This window comes from Siphateles boraxobius, unplaced genomic scaffold (genome assembly GCF_051911475.1).
Source record: "Siphateles boraxobius isolate OS27281-9 unplaced genomic scaffold, OSU_SipBor_1 19, whole genome shotgun sequence".
NCBI classification, from domain to species: domain Eukaryota; kingdom Metazoa; phylum Chordata; class Actinopteri; order Cypriniformes; family Leuciscidae; genus Siphateles; species Siphateles boraxobius.
In genome coordinates this window covers 12713947-12729431 of record NW_027508799.1, presented here as the reverse complement: position 1 = coordinate 12729431, position 15485 = coordinate 12713947, and the positions used below count along the sequence as shown (strand labels likewise).

The window sequence follows — 15485 nt, the reverse complement described above, 5'->3', positions numbered from 1 at the left end:
TTTAAAGCAGTTAGAGCTCAAACTTTTGTCTTGTATTCTTCTGGTTATATAACCCCCCTGTTACAGCAGGACATAAAGTGCGGAATCGGTGCACACTGCGGCCGTGGAGCTACAGCAAAAAAAAAATCCAGCTTCCCTTTCAAGGGAACTCGAGCTGCGTTGAGACGCGGTGGGAACGCTCTGCGTGATTGCGTCGTGAAGCACGTGTATAATCAGTCCAATGGAAGAGCGAGACGTCATAGGCGGGTGACGTCATAGACCAGGAAGCTATAAAACACCCCTGAAAACAGACCGCGACAGCTTCTGTTGCCTTCAGCAAGCGCTCTCTGTATACTGTCCTTGTCTATTTACTGTTGTCTGTCACAAGCACATTATATCTATCTATATAAATATATATATATATATATATATATATATATATTATGCGAAACAAGAATTCAAGCGTTGTGTTGTCCCGTGCCCTCGTTTCATCACGGGTGGGGACACACATCAGCTTTGTGTTGCTTGTTTGGGAGTGGAGCATGCCCAGTCAGTTCTCGAGGGAGCTGACTGTGAGCATTGCGAGAAGCTGTCCGTGAGGACGCTCTGCTCTCTCCGGGCGTTCTTTGAGGAGGACGGTTCGGTTCGCGCTCCCCGAGGTGCGGGTCCCGCTGCTGCCGAGGCACTGCGAAGGCTTTCATCTTGGGGTTCGCATATGGATCTAGTAGCGGGGCTTGAGACGGGCCCAGCCCTTTCTCAACCCTTACATGCTGGGTCCGGTGCCTCTGCCCAGGAAGGAGCCCGCGCTGTGGCTTCTCCTTCCCAGGTCGGGGCACCATTGCTGAGGCTATCCAGTTCTGAGGATCTGGACGTCGTCAGTATTGATATGGGGGATTTTGAGTCTTCGCCATTTTGAGTCTTCGCCATTTTGAGTCTTGGCCCTTGTCCAATGTCATCTGTATTTTATCTTTTACTCTAAACTGTTTTAATTATTCTGATTTCTTTTGATTATTTTAATTTCTTCTATTTAAAGCACTTTGAATTACCATTGTGTATGAAATGTGCTATATAAATAAACTTGCTTGCCTTGCCAGCTCATATCCCCGGTAATGATGAGGAGCTTATGGAGGTTTTATCTCGTGCTGTAGCTAGATTAAATATTTAATGGCCAGCCGATGATTCTCAGAGTGTTACTAAGAAAAGTTTATTAGATGAAAGATTTCTACCATCTAAAACACAAGCCTCCATGTTGGGGACTCCCGTTTTTTCCCGATCTCCACAATGAGGTTTCGAGATCGTGGAATAAACCGGCGTCATTCAGAGTGTTTAACCCACAAACTTCCAACTACAGTAATGTTTTGGGTGCATCTGATTATGGTTATTTGACGGTGCCTCGGGCTGAAGAGACGCTCGCGAGCTATCTCTCTCCCGAGTCATCGTAATCATTAAAAGCCCCGACGTTACCCACCAAGCCATTAAAATCAACATCTTCGCTGGTGGGTAAAGCTTATTCGGCAGCAGGTCAGGCTGTGTCATGTCTGCACACTATGTCTATACTGCAGGCATACCAGGCTGATCTGCTGAAGGATATCGATGAACGTGAGGAAGTCAGCGCTGACGCAATTCGAGAATTGCGTCGCGCAACAGACCTGTCTCTCCGGGCCACCAAGGAGACGGCCAAATCAGTGGGCCGTTCTATGGCAGCCCTGGTGGCCACGGAGCGGCATCTTTGGTTAAATCTGTCTGATATAAAAGATAAAGATAGGTCTGTTCTTCTGGACGCACCACTGTCACCTTCAAGTTTGTTCGGCGACTCTATCAATTGTGTCGTCGAAAGATTTCAAGAATCGAAAAAACAATCTGCTGCGTTTCAGAGGTTTCTTCCTCGACGTTTCGATGTCCCCGAGACTGCTAGGCGGAAAGTGATTATTAAATCCGAGCAGTCTCATCCGAGTACAAGCTCCTCATAGCACCGAGTGCATCAAAAACAGAGCGTCGCCACTCGGGCTCCTCCACAATCTGGGGAACCTGGGTGGGGGTCGCAGTCCAGGCCAGCTAGGGGTAGGCAAGATCTGAGGACTGTCATCTCTAAGAAGGGTTGGGCTAAGAAGAAGTCCTGACGCCCAGGGTGTCAGGCTTCTGAGGGTGGTCCCCTCCGGGGAGGGACGATTTCGAGAAATCGTTCATCCTCGGCACCCTCTGGGGGGTGATTCTCTGAGGAGAGTCGCAGCGCTGCCACATCGGTTGTTCCCTGCCGGTTCGCCGCTTCAGGGCACCGAGGTGTCAGCGTCCCCATACGATTCTCCGAGGAGGGTCGTAGAACGGTCAGTTCGGTTGTTCCCTGCCGGTTCGCCGCTTTAGGGCACCGAAGTGTCCGTACATCGAATCCCGAGGCCAGTCTCGAGAGACTGGTCCCCTTAGTAGAATTTCTGGCAGCGTGGAAACTACTGCCAAATATTTCTCAGTGGGTCCTGCATATAATAGAAAAGGGTTACAGAAAAGGGTTCCGCCCAGATTTCAAGGGGTCCTTCCCACAGTGGTGGACCCAGAGCAGGCTCGGGTCATGGAGCTAGAAGTACTGACGCTTCTGCGAAAGGGGGCTATAGAAAGGGTTTCTCCTCCCAGCAGAGAGTCAGGGTTTTACAGCCGTTACTTCATCGTTCCCAAGAAGGATGGGGGGTTGCGTCCTATTCTAGATCTGCGTCAGTTAAACAGCAGAGTTCAGAAACTCAATTTCAAGATGCTTACACTCAAACAGATTGAATCACAGATTCAGTCCGAGGACTGGTTTGTCACAATAGACTTGAAGGACGCTTACTTTCATGTATCCATTCATCCTCATCACAGGAAGTTCCTGAGGTTTGCTTTCGGGGGCAAGGCATACCAATATCGGGTCCTTCCATCCGGCCTAGGTTTATCACCCCGCACCTTTACGAAATGCGCTGGGACTCTCCTCTGAGACTCCAGGGCATTCGCGTATAAACTATATCAACGACTGGTTGATCCTGGCTCGTTCCGAGCAGTTGGCAGTTCGGCATCGAGATGTCATTCTGTCTCACATAAAGAGGTTGGGGTTGCGGCTAAACACCAAGAAGAGTGTGCTCCTCCCAGCCCAGAGGACCACTTTTCTAGGGGTGATGTGGGATTCGACAACTATGCAAGCACGTTTGTCTCCAGCGCGTATTTCTGCGATTCTCACAGCCGTAAAGAGGGTAAAACTAGGCCAGTCACTCACTGTGAAACAGTTCCAGAGACTGGTGGGTCTCATGGCAGCTGCGTCCAACGTAATTACTTTTGGCCTTCTGTACATGAGACCCCTGCAGTGGTGGCTCAGGACCAAGGGGTTTTCTCCGAGGGGAAATCCGTTTCGCATGATCAAGTTCACGCGGCAATGCCTACGTGCCTTGGTCATATGGAAGAAACCTTGGTTCCTCGCCCAGGGCCCAGTATTGGGGTCTCCTTGTCGACGCGTAACGCTATCGACGGATGCTTCCCTCACAGGCTGGGGGGCGGTCATGAGTGGCCGCTCGGCGACAGGTGTCTGGCAGGACCATCAGCTTTCGTGGCATATAAACCGACTAGAGATGATGGCGGTATTTCATGCTCTCATTTACTTCCTGCCAGACCTGAGAGGCCATCATGTGCTTGTCCGCACAGACAACACATCGGTGGTCTCTTACATCAACCATCAGGGGGGTCTGAGGTCCCGATTATTATGCAAACTGGCTCATCAGATCCTCCTATGAGCCCTGGGGAAATTACTGTCACTCAGGGCAGTTTATATTCCAGGGTGTTTGAATTTGGGAGCAGATATCCTGTCAAGGCAGGGGCTGACGCCCGGGGAGTGGAGACTTCACCCCGAGGTGGTGGAGCTCCTATGGGAGAACTATGGTCAAGCTCAGGTTGATCTTTTCGCATCTTACGATACAACCCATTGTCCACTTTGGTTCTCCCTCACATATCCAGCTCCTCTCGGACTGGACGCTATGGTGCAGGTGTGGCCGAGGCTGCACCTTTACACATTCCCCCCTATATCATTGCTTCCGGGAGTTCTGGAGAGGGTTCGCCAAGAAGGGGCTCATCTATTATTAGTAGCCCCGCACTGGCCGACCCGAGTGTGGTTCTCGGACCTAGTGTCCCTTCTGTACGGCTCTCCCATGGAGATGCCTGTCAGAAGGGACTTGTCATCTCAACCAGGGGGCACGATATTTCACCCTCACCCGGAGTTGTGGAAACTGTGGGCTTGGCCTCTGAGGGGGCCCAGCTCTTAGAATCCGTTCTCTCGACTGAGGTCGTTGAGACCATCCTTCAATCCAGAGCTCCTTCCACAAGGAAACTATATTCATTGAAATGGAAACTGTTCTCTACATGGTGTGGAGAACGTTTTTTAAATCCTGTTAACTGCCCGGTTGGTACAGTCGTCGATTTCCTACAAGACCGTTTCTCTGCTGGATTATCTCCCTCCACCTTAAAGGTGTACGTAGCGGCTATATCTGCTTATCGCTCCCCTCTGGGGGCTTCTTCTCTTGGGAGAGATCCTCTTATTATTCGTTTCCTCTGTGGTACATTGAGGCTGAGGCCTGCACTGCACTCTAGAGCACCGGCTTGGGATTTGGCCATTGTACTTGAGGGTCTGGCCCTGGCTCCCTTCGAGCCTATTGAAGAGGTTTCAAAGAAGTTCCTTACACTAAAAACTCTTTTTCTTCTCGCTATTTCTTCTATCAAGAGAATTGGAGATCTGCCAGCCCTGTCGGTGGCTCCTTCATGTTTGGAATTTGCACCTGGTATGGTGAAAGCATTTTTACACCCTAGGCCGGGTTACATTCCTAAGGTTCCCACTAATGTGGCGGGCCCTATTGTGCTGCAGGCTTTTTGCCCTCCACGGTTCAATACCCCAGATCAGGAAAGTCTCAATCTGTTATGTCCCGTTAGGGCTTTGGATGCCTACGTTCACAGAGCTGCCCTGTGGCGTAGATCAGAGCAGTTATTTGTCTGCTTCGGTTCAACCAAGGAAGGTTGCCCTGCATCGAGACAGGTAATGAGCAAGTGGGTAGTTGAGGCTATCTCACTTGCTTATGAAGCGGCCGGACAGCCTTCACCTATGGCTGTCCGCGCCCATTCTACAAGGAGTATGGCTGCCTCTAAGGCTTTAATTTCAGGTGTTTCCCTTCAGGACATTTGTAATGCGGCAGGCTGGTCCTCACTGCATACATTTGTCAGATTTTACTCTCCACTCCCGGGGCTAGGCTGCTTGTTTCTTAGTGTGCGCAAGGACTCCACACAGAACGGGCATTTCTCATTATGGCGTAGTGGGTATGGGGTTCCCACCACTTCTCAACGCAGCTCGAGTTCCCTTGAAAGGGAACGTCTCAGGTTACGTATGTAACCCTGGTTCCCTGATAGGGAACGAGACACTGCGTTCTCCTGCCATACTTCCTGCATGCCCTGATCGACTTGCTTCAGGCCTTTTCAGAAGCTGTTGCGGTCTGTTTTCAGGGGTGTTTTATAGCTTCCTGGTCTATGACGTCACCCGCCTATGACGTCTCGCTCTTCCATTGGACTAATTATACACGTGCTTCACGACGCAATCACGCAGAGCGTTCCCACCGCGTCTCAACGCAGCGTCTCGTTCCCTATCAGGGAACCAGGGTTACATACGTAACCTGAGACGTTCTTGTATTTATGATGCAAACTCAGTTAAACATTCACATGATTCCTCATTTACAGCTACAGCACAGCCTCAATGTCTTACTGCTTTTATAAAAAAAAATATAGAAAATGAAACTACATTTTTTAAGAAGACCATCTTCTAATTTTTATATAATTTTATTGTTGTTGTAATAATTTGTAATACATTTGAGTGGATTACAAAATTATGGAAGCTTGTTTCCGCCAAAGAGTATACAAAAAGAGTTACTTTTTATCTCTCAATTCTGACTTTTTTCTCACATTTGCGAGTGATATAAATATAAATAATTGCGTGATATAAAGTCCCATTTGCGAGTAAAGTCAGAAATGTGAGATATAAACTTGCAATTCTGAGGAAAAGGTCTTTTTCCCCCTCAGAATTGGACTTTATATTTCACAATTCTGAGAAAGAAGTCAAAATTGTGAGATATAAACTCACAATTGCAAGAAAAAAGTCAGAATTGCAAGTTTACTGTTTATCTCACAATTCTGAGAAAAGAGTCAGAATTATGAGATAAAAAGTCACAATTATCTTTTAAATTGTTTTATTCAGTGGCGAAAACAATCAGATATTTTGTTTCAATGTAAGTTCATAGTACTTAAAGCCACTTAATATAACGTGGGACCACAGATTGTATCAAAGCAGCTTCACAGTGATAACATGAAAATAATACAACAAAGTTTGTTTCTAGAAGAAAATTGCGTCATCGTCCACCTTAAGGCAGATCAATAATATTGTTGAAGATTAAATGTCCCCAACTAAGCAAGCCAAAAGCAAAGGCAACAGTGGCAAGGAACCAAAACTCCATCAGTGACAGAATGGAGAAAAAACCTTGGGAGAAACAAGGTTTCTTGGGGGGCCAGTTCTCCTTTGGCCAACGAACGAACAGTATATGGTTATGATTCAGGCAGCATTACAGGTCAGAAATCAGATTGGATCAGAACATTCACAATATTATCCAGTTCCATCCATGCCGGTATGGAGACGAGTTTGTTGAGGATCAGTTAAGAGAAAAGAGTAGTATGTCTGAATTCACAGTATTCATAAAGCAGTAGGCAAAAAGTACCCGGATAACCTACTACTACTATTTTGATTGTTTAAGCCATTTTTTTGTTCTTGTTTATTTGCTCTATAACGGGCCAAATTGGCTTAAAAAACCATCTGTAGCCATTTAAAATGAGAGGCAACCACTGCGTTTTAATCACAATCCAAACTAAGATGCTACACATGTAGCATGAGCTGTTGTTTTTGATTTCAATTAGATTGATTAATTTCAAGACTTCGAGCAAATACAGAATGATCTGACTTTACCCATGTGAAATTGTTACATAAGACACACCTGCACCAAACAAAAACAGACGGACTGAATGAAAATGCAAATTTACTCTCTGACAGCAGGTGGCGCTTATGGAAAATAAGCGTTTCTTTGGAACTGCTGTAAACAAAGCAGCTGTGCTGATAAACACTACTTTATATGGAGGTAAAAGGAAAAGAAAATGCCATTAAAACTATTCTGAAGACAGTCAGTTCCCTTAAGAGATACATTCATGCACCGGTGCATCTCTAGAACAATTGTCGCACCACAACAATTATTTGCACTCCCACAAATGCTTCCAAATAAATTGAGGTCGCACACAGGGTTTGAAATTAACTTATTTACCCACCGGCCGATTTGGCTACTAATTTTTTAAGTTACCAGCCACTTAGAACTTCAGAACAAAATCCTGTCATGCTGGCATCTTTTATCCTCATCCTTTTCACCAAAAATGTGTTTTATGTGGACAGATCAATACAGTACAAAAGAGCATGTAATGTTGGAAAATAACAATGTCTTTTCTGTTAACCAAATGCTTTTTAACCTTCGATATAGCTTCAATGCAGATGAAAAAGCACGCCGTTATTTTTTGCGTATTCACGGGCATGTTCAAGAAAGCGCAATTTGCGCAATACAATGTATTTGATATATCATGATGACTCACGAGTTGAGTATTTGCGCTAAATCTGCACAGATTTGGCTTACACGAACTTCCCCAGCAAAGTTAGTAAATATAATAACACACCAAATTGGCTAGTGACTTGACAGCGTTACCTGCCACAGTTGATTTTTGCCCGCATTTGGCGGGTGTTAATTTCAAACCCTGGTCGCACAGATTCAATTTCAGGAGCATATCATGATAGTGTGATCATGAATTAGTCTGAATCAGTAGATGATTAATCCAAACTGTTATTTCTGTGATTTGTTTTGACCAATAATTGAGTTAACAAACTACCTCACTAAACCGAAAGTCATCACCTGAATCACCACGTCATGACTAACTCAAAAATTTGCCAAGAAATGAGTCCTACCGAAGAGCATGTGCATGAGCAATAGATGATGTAACTACACCATTACACATCTTTTCTCATCATCTGTCCCTCTAATGTCTGAAATGATTGCTTTGCCTGTTTCATTACATGTTTTATTTCTCTCTGCCAGATGTTGGGAGCCCTGACGGCGTTCCCGATAAAGGTGCCTCACATCAGCTCTCTGCAGCGACTGGCAGGACACTCACCCAGCATGCTACCTCAGGTACTGCATAACACTAAATGAACAATTCAGCATACCTTTTTACATTTACATGCCACAAAGTGCCTTATTAATTATTAATAATATTTCTATCAGACATGTTTAAAATATTTTAAAGAAATATAAGGGTAATCCGCTGTAGCGACCCCTAACAGGAGCAGCTGAAAGTGAGAGGGATTCATAGCAGTAACTCTTTTACAATTTGTTACAAGGCCTTGCCGCATTTGCGCGTGTAATTGAAAAAGTGCGCTATACAAGCACAGTGGCCTATAATAGCTGACAAGACTTGTTTGTTTTTCTGAGGTGAGAGACTTTTTATTTCATAACAAGTTAGGAAAATAACGTTGGAATAATGACACTGACACATAGCCTGACAACATCTCATCTGACCGCAGAGACTGAATCAGGAAAACTCGTTTTTCTCAGGCACTCTTGACTTAAAGCTTTCACTCACGTCTTTCAAAATAAAAGTCTTGCATCAGAAAAACAGAATTATGTCTGTTGTTGTTTCTTCAAACGGTCTTGCTACCCACTTTTGGGTCGTGACCCACCAGTTAAGAAACTGTTAATTTTTTTTAAGGGCATTGTTGTATGCATATGCATTGTTAGTAACTATTGAAATAACTGAATTAATAATTGTATAATTAATAAATAGAAAAACTAAAAGTTAATGCACAAATTAATGAATACAAAAATTAATACACAAATCATTATCCTTCTGTAATAGTCAAGTCATCCTCATTTATATAGCGCTTTTAACAATGTAGATTGTTTCAAAGCAGCTTTACAGAGATAAAGATATAATTTAAGGTAACAGAGATTGGTTTGGTTTTATAGTGGCTCTTGAAAAATGTTTTTTCCAGCTAAAGTTAGTTTTGATTGATTCACTTCCGTCTAAATGATCATTTGTTATTAAATTAGGGGCCGCTAAGACGACACCGTTCTCTCTAAACAGACTTTAAACGTGAACCTGAGATAGACGCTGATGGCGTTCACATGCGCATTAAGAATTGATTCTATAGTTATGTGCGTTTGAATATATGTGCGCAGGTTTATAATTCCTTACAAACCATGCCTAAACAAACTACTTGTCTATAAATTTTGATGCAGAATTTTTATTTTATCTTATCACTTTGGGTAGGTACGCGAACCGAAAAATTCCACAACGCTTTATCTGTAGAGTGGTTTAGGGATCCTCCATAGGGAGAGGCTAGTTGGCACTTCAGTAATAATAGCTGGGGCCTTCAAGGAGATTGTTTTGGGCCCCCTGTACTCAGTCCCATCTTTTCCCCAGCTAGTGACACCTACTAGAGGTCAAACTGATTAGTCAGCTGGTTGTTTAGATCTGCCACTAGTCAATACGTTGTGTTGGAGTTGACTCGTGCATCACATGATTTCAGTTGCACTTGATCTACACATGACGATGGCAGGAGAAAAATTCGTCTGTCATCAGCTTTATATAGAGATTGATTGATCACACATTTGCACACACATACACATTCATGTACACATATTTATTGTGAAAATAAGATGCAACATATGCATGTATAAATGTAAATATTATGTAATGCATTTGGATTGGATTGTGATTATTACAGTTTTGAGTGTTATAATCAGGGGCTGGAATGTAGTTGCTGGAAAGATTAGTCTTTTATTTTGAAATTGTGTCACTTCCACCTGTTACTCCACATCACATGGGCATACAAGGAGTGTATTTACTTGAGAGTTTTCCGGTTTAGAGTTATGAGAAGTTCGGGCGCTCATTTTCAGTTGACCGTTTTGTTTTGTTTTCATTTTAAGGCGTCCTTGTTACAGTGGAATTATACATTTAAGTACTGAGTAATATTAATTAACAGCATGTATTACTGCAGTCCGAAATTCTTGTCCGAAATTTTCGCACGTTAAAAAATAAATACGACCTCACATTGTGTCAAACACATTTACACACTGCCTCCAAATCTTTCATCCCTCATAAAGAAACTCGGATCGGGTTAGATTTTCTGCGTTTTTCGCATCCATAGCAAGCATTTTGAGAGGTGTTTCGACAATTTAGAGCCATCGAATGACAATTATGAAAAAACTGATACAAAAATGTCAGACTCAGTGTGCAAGGACCTTTACCCTAAACTCTGCAAGACTGTGGACCTCCAGGAACTAAGTTTAGCACTCCTGGTTTCATCTGAACCACCTTGAAACTAAGGGAACATTGCCCAAAAGCTAACAGAAACTAGAATTTAAAGATTGAACAATTTAATTTAAGAGATGAAAATATTTTAAGCCAAAGCCAATAACCATCTGCTGCTGGTGTCTGCTCAGGGGACTAAACGTTGTGCTCTGTGTTTCTTTAGGTTAGGCCAAAGACCCTCATTCCAGACAGCCTTCCCCACAGCCCATGCCGAGAGCAGCAGTCCAGTCAAACGCTGGTCGTGCCGCAGAGCATGTCTGTGGTCAGCCCAAAAAGCCAAGGCGCATCTTTGCCAACTGCCAACAGCACCTTCAGTCACGAGCGACTGTCCAGCGGGCAAGAACAGAGTTCCTCATCGTCCTTGTGTGTGCCGAGTGCGTCCACAGCCTCCGCCAGCCCAGGGGTGGCATATGCCATCATCTCTGCAGCCTCGCCGGCCGCCCATGGGGTGTCAGGAATAACTGAGGCCATCAAAGTGCAACCGTTGATTTTTAGCCCAGACAGCAAGGTCTGAAGATCTTTTATCACCTACTTGCCTAATAATGCTCGGGTTTGAACTTCCTTGATGCTGTTAGTGTCACTCTGTGGCAAATTATACATTTAGAAGCACAGAATACTGTTCAGTTGATTTGTCTAAGAGGTTTAATGTGTGTATACAGGTTATAATCATTCAGCCACAGATTCCCAGCTACTGCAAGAGTTCTCCAGCTTCACAAACTGACAGTCCTGTGAAGGAGCCAAGCCCTGACCCCTCGACCCCAGCCAAAAAGTTGGAGGATCCAGAGGTACACACACAACTTGTCTTGACTGTTAGCACAAAGTCTGGTCCACATTACAGGTAATTCTTGACAAGAAGAGATTGACCTGATTGGCATGGAAAACAACCAATAACATCAGTATTGTATTACTCAAGTCCAGACCTCAACTAAAGTCTGTGTGAAGTCCGAGTCCAAAACCATATTTTCTATGACTAGTTGAGACCAGGTTGTTCTAGTCCGAGTCCAGGCTGTCCAAATTCTACTGAAAGTAGGGTGTTGGTCTTGAACTTGAGTTAGAGTTTGGTTTTGTCTGGACTTGAGTGCAACAACACTGAATTAGGTGCCATTCATTTACCAAACTGCTAGTCCTATGCATGGCCAGTCTATCGCAGAATCACAGTTCATATATGTGGAATATACATTTGAGTATATCTTGTTACTTGCCTCAAGCAAAACTCCCTTGATTTCAAGATATGCTATTATCCTCAAAAACTTTTGTAAAATTGAGTGACTGGTTCCTAAAAACTGATCATTGTAGAATTTTAATACCTTGTAATTGTAAAGTTGCATGTGGCCAATCAGATTAGAGTTTGCAAGATCAAAAAAATGTCAGTTTTGAGTAGGGCTGCCCCTGACTAAAGATTTTCCTAGTCGACTATCAGTCGTGCTATAGCCTCAACATCGATTGAAAACTCTAAAAAGCTGATAAATAAAATATATAGCAGCAAACTGAAACACTACAACAATATGGACAATTAGGCTATACCTGACATCGCTGTTTTTGTCTTCCAATCTCAGTCTTCTCATATTATAAGAAAGTTACACTAGTTTGTCCACATTGTCAGAGAGAAGTGAGCTCTGTGTCTTGAGACACAGAGAACAGTGAGAAGATGCACTATGATGGCATAGACGTCGAAGTTAAAGACCCCCGTGGTGAAAATAAAGTTTATGTATGTTGTTTATATGTCTATGTGGTGTTTTTAATATGTTTTAAGACAAATTATGTGCAAATTCATAAGTCAACACCATTGCTGAGTATTTTCTCTCTAAAACTGCAGTGAAAAAAAGAGACTCAAAAACGGTTTTGAAATCGACGATGTTTCTTGCATCACAAACTACCTTCTAACCAATCCCGCCACATGGAGGGTGGGTTTTACTATATCGAAGCAGGGGGATCTCAAGAGAAGTCAGGGTATCCCAGTATATTTTACATATTTCCACATGAATTTGTAAATGCGTGACTTTGCCAATTCCTGTGGAGGTTTTTTTTCTTTTTGATTAATCGACTAATTAAAATTTAGTCTCTTCTCATTGACTAACATTTAGTCGACAATTAGGGGGGCAGCTCTAGTTTTGGGTGCAGTATGAATCAGACAGTCAGTGAAAGAACTGTTGCCAGTGTTCGGCAATGTTGGCAAGTGAAATTAGTCCAGAAGAGCAAGAATAAAGTTAACATGGAACATTGAATACTGTTTAATGTATTAACTTAACCTTCTGTCCTACAGAAAATTGCCTTCATGGTCGGGCTAGGCCTGGTCACTACAGAACACTTAGAGGGTGAGTTATGTGTAAAATGGAGCTACATATCAATATATCGTCAATAGACTGACATTTTGATGTCTTAATGTATTTTGTTGTTAAGGACATTTTGTGGTGCTGTCTGATAAAATTAAAAATAGTTTTTTAATTATGGTTAATTGTTTTGATAGTAGTTATCTTGGAGTAATATGTTTAGTTAATTGGAAAAAAATGCATTATTCATATCGGGGACAAAAAACCCAGAATCAGTCAATATTAGTGGTGTATGTTCATCTGCTGCATGACCGTGTTGAATTGGTTTGAAATACATACCAGTTCAAATTCCAGTTCCAACATGTTTGATCTTGCGAATTACCTTCAAATTCACGTTTGAAACAAGCCAGTTATTCTGAATTCCGCTGAACTCTGAATGAAACACAGAAGCAAACAGAAACTGAGATGTTGGGCTGTAAAGATTAATCATTGATTTTTTTGTTTTTTTAAGCAGAGATCCAGAGTAAACGGCAGGAAAGGAAAAGGCGAAGCACAGCTAACCCTGCATACAGTGGACTGTTTGAACCAGAGGTCTGTCTGCCAGTCATAATTCCTTTAAATAATCACTTCATTTTAGGACTGTTCATTTGTAAACGTCTTGTATCTTGCTTTTCAGCGCAAACGACTCGCATCGAATTACCTGAAAAGTGGCATGTTTCTGTCGGCGAGAGGTAAAATAGATTTCTGCTTCTGTCAAAAATGAGCTGAAAAATAATGCATGGAAAACAGAAACATGTTTGAACACAATGAATTAAATGCGCACATTCACCAAGTGCTGTGTTTTAATTAGTTGTTTAACCGGTTGTTAAACCAAACACTCTCTGCTTTAACTTGCTAAACACGTGCCAGCACCGCTGTTAAACTGGAATAACCCTAATAACACAGTCTTGTCAGTGTGACGCTACTAACCTGCTGTCTGCTTTCACATGCTAGACTCTGAGGAGCTTTGCTGGAAGGTACGTCTATACTCTAACATCACTCTGTGTGTGTAAATCTCATGTGGCAAGAAAATATATCATTTTTGATGTTTTTGACATGGTTTAAATATATACAAAAAATACCAAAATATATCAGGAAACTTTCATCATTTGGGCTGCGTTTACAATGCAAGTCTTAATGTACAGATTTGATCTTTTACCATATCAGATTTTTGTTTTGACCGTTTACATTCACTTAGACACGACTGGTATCCAATTTCTGTGTTTACATTAATCCCTCCCCAAAATGATTCCGTTGGTGATCACTTTACTTTGCGACATGGTTGACCCTCAACCATAGCATGCAGATTTTTGTGTTTACATGTGTGCAACATCTGTGTCAGATCAGTTGTGAGTAAAAATTTGGTGCCAGTGTAAACGCAGCCTTACTGCATTCATACCTGTATGACTTTTTTTGGTGGAAAACACACAAACAAATTTACTGTATGGGTTATTTATGCTTTAAATACAATTGAGGAAAATTGCAATATTCAGTTCCTGGGAAAAAAGTAAAACAAAAAACAATACAAGTAATTAAGTAAAATGACCACTGCATACCATTTAATACTATAAAGTCAATCCAATAAAGTCTTTATTTACATACTTTATTATGTTTTTATTTAAGTACTCTACAAGTCTAGTCAAAAATAATTTAGAGTTTGTTTCAGGCATTTAAATACACGTAAGTATTAATTAAAGGATTAGTTCACTTTTTAAAAAACTTTTGCTGATAATTTACTCACCCCCATGTCATCCAAGATGTACATGTCTTTCTTTCTTCAGTCGAAAAGAAATTAAGGTTTTATTTTAAAAATTTTTTTTTTTTAAGTAACAATTTACTTTAATTCATTTTAAATTATTTTTACAGCTTAAACATGACATAAACATGTTTTTTTTTTTTATAAAAATGTTTTAAAGGATTAGTTCACTTTTTAAAAAACTTTTGCTGATAATTTACTCACCCCCATGTAGTCCAAGATGTCCATGTCTTTCTTTCTTCAGTAAAAAAGAAATTAAGGTTTTTAAAGAAAACATTCTAGGATTTTTCTCCATATAATGGACTTCACTGGGTACCAAACGGTCCAAGGTCCAAATGACAGTTTCAGTGCAGCTTCAAATGGCTTTAAACGACACCCGACGATGCATAAGGGTCTTATCTTGCGAAACGATCGGTGATTTCAAAAATAAATAAAAAAGTTTAAGTTTTATAAGCACAAATGCTTGCCTTGCTCTGTTCTGTGATGCACGTTCGTGACTCTCCTGTTCAAACTCGTTCATCAAAATGAACAAATCTTTTTTCGAGTCATTTCGTTCATTCAACGAACAAAATAAACGAAATGACTGGAAAAAAATGTGTTCATTTTGATGAACGAGTTCGAACAGGAGAGTCGCGTACGTGCATCACAGAACAGAGCAAGGCGAGCATTTGTGCTTATAAAACTTAAACTTTTTTATTTTTGAAATGACCGATCGTTTCGCAAGATAAGACCCTTATGCATCGTCTGGTGTCGTTTAAAGCCATTTGAAGCTGCACTGAAACTGTCATTTGGACCTTGGACCGTTTGGTACCCAGTGAAGTCCATTATATGGAGAAAAATCTAGAATGTTTTCTTTAAAAACCTTAATTTCTTTTCGACTGAAGAAAGAAAGACATGGACATCTAGGACTACATGGGGGTGAGTAAATTATCAGCAAAAGTTTTTTAAAAAGTGAACTAATCCTTTAAAACATTTTTATAAAAAAAAAAACATGTTTATGT

General features: G+C 41.9%; 1 protein-coding gene across 4 annotated transcripts in view; it reads left to right on the top strand.

Annotated features, from left to right (window-relative positions):
• phf21b (PHD finger protein 21B) overlaps window positions 1-15485 on the top strand; it is a 61286-nt gene that overhangs the window by 39331 nt on the left and 6470 nt on the right. For 3 of the 4 annotated variants that reach the window (XM_077235314.1, XM_077235317.1, XM_077235316.1), the window contains 7 exons: window positions 8145-8237; window positions 10583-10927; window positions 11079-11204; window positions 12683-12734; window positions 13201-13280; window positions 13366-13420; window positions 13683-13705. In XM_077235314.1, the coding sequence (XP_077091429.1) occupies window positions 8145-8237; window positions 10583-10927; window positions 11079-11204; window positions 12683-12734; window positions 13201-13280; window positions 13366-13420; window positions 13683-13705 (774 nt within the window). The remainder of the gene's footprint in view (window positions 1-8144; window positions 8238-10582; window positions 10928-11078; window positions 11205-12682; window positions 12735-13200; window positions 13281-13365; window positions 13421-13682; window positions 13706-15485) is intronic. The other variant, XM_077235315.1, reaches the window with a different exon arrangement.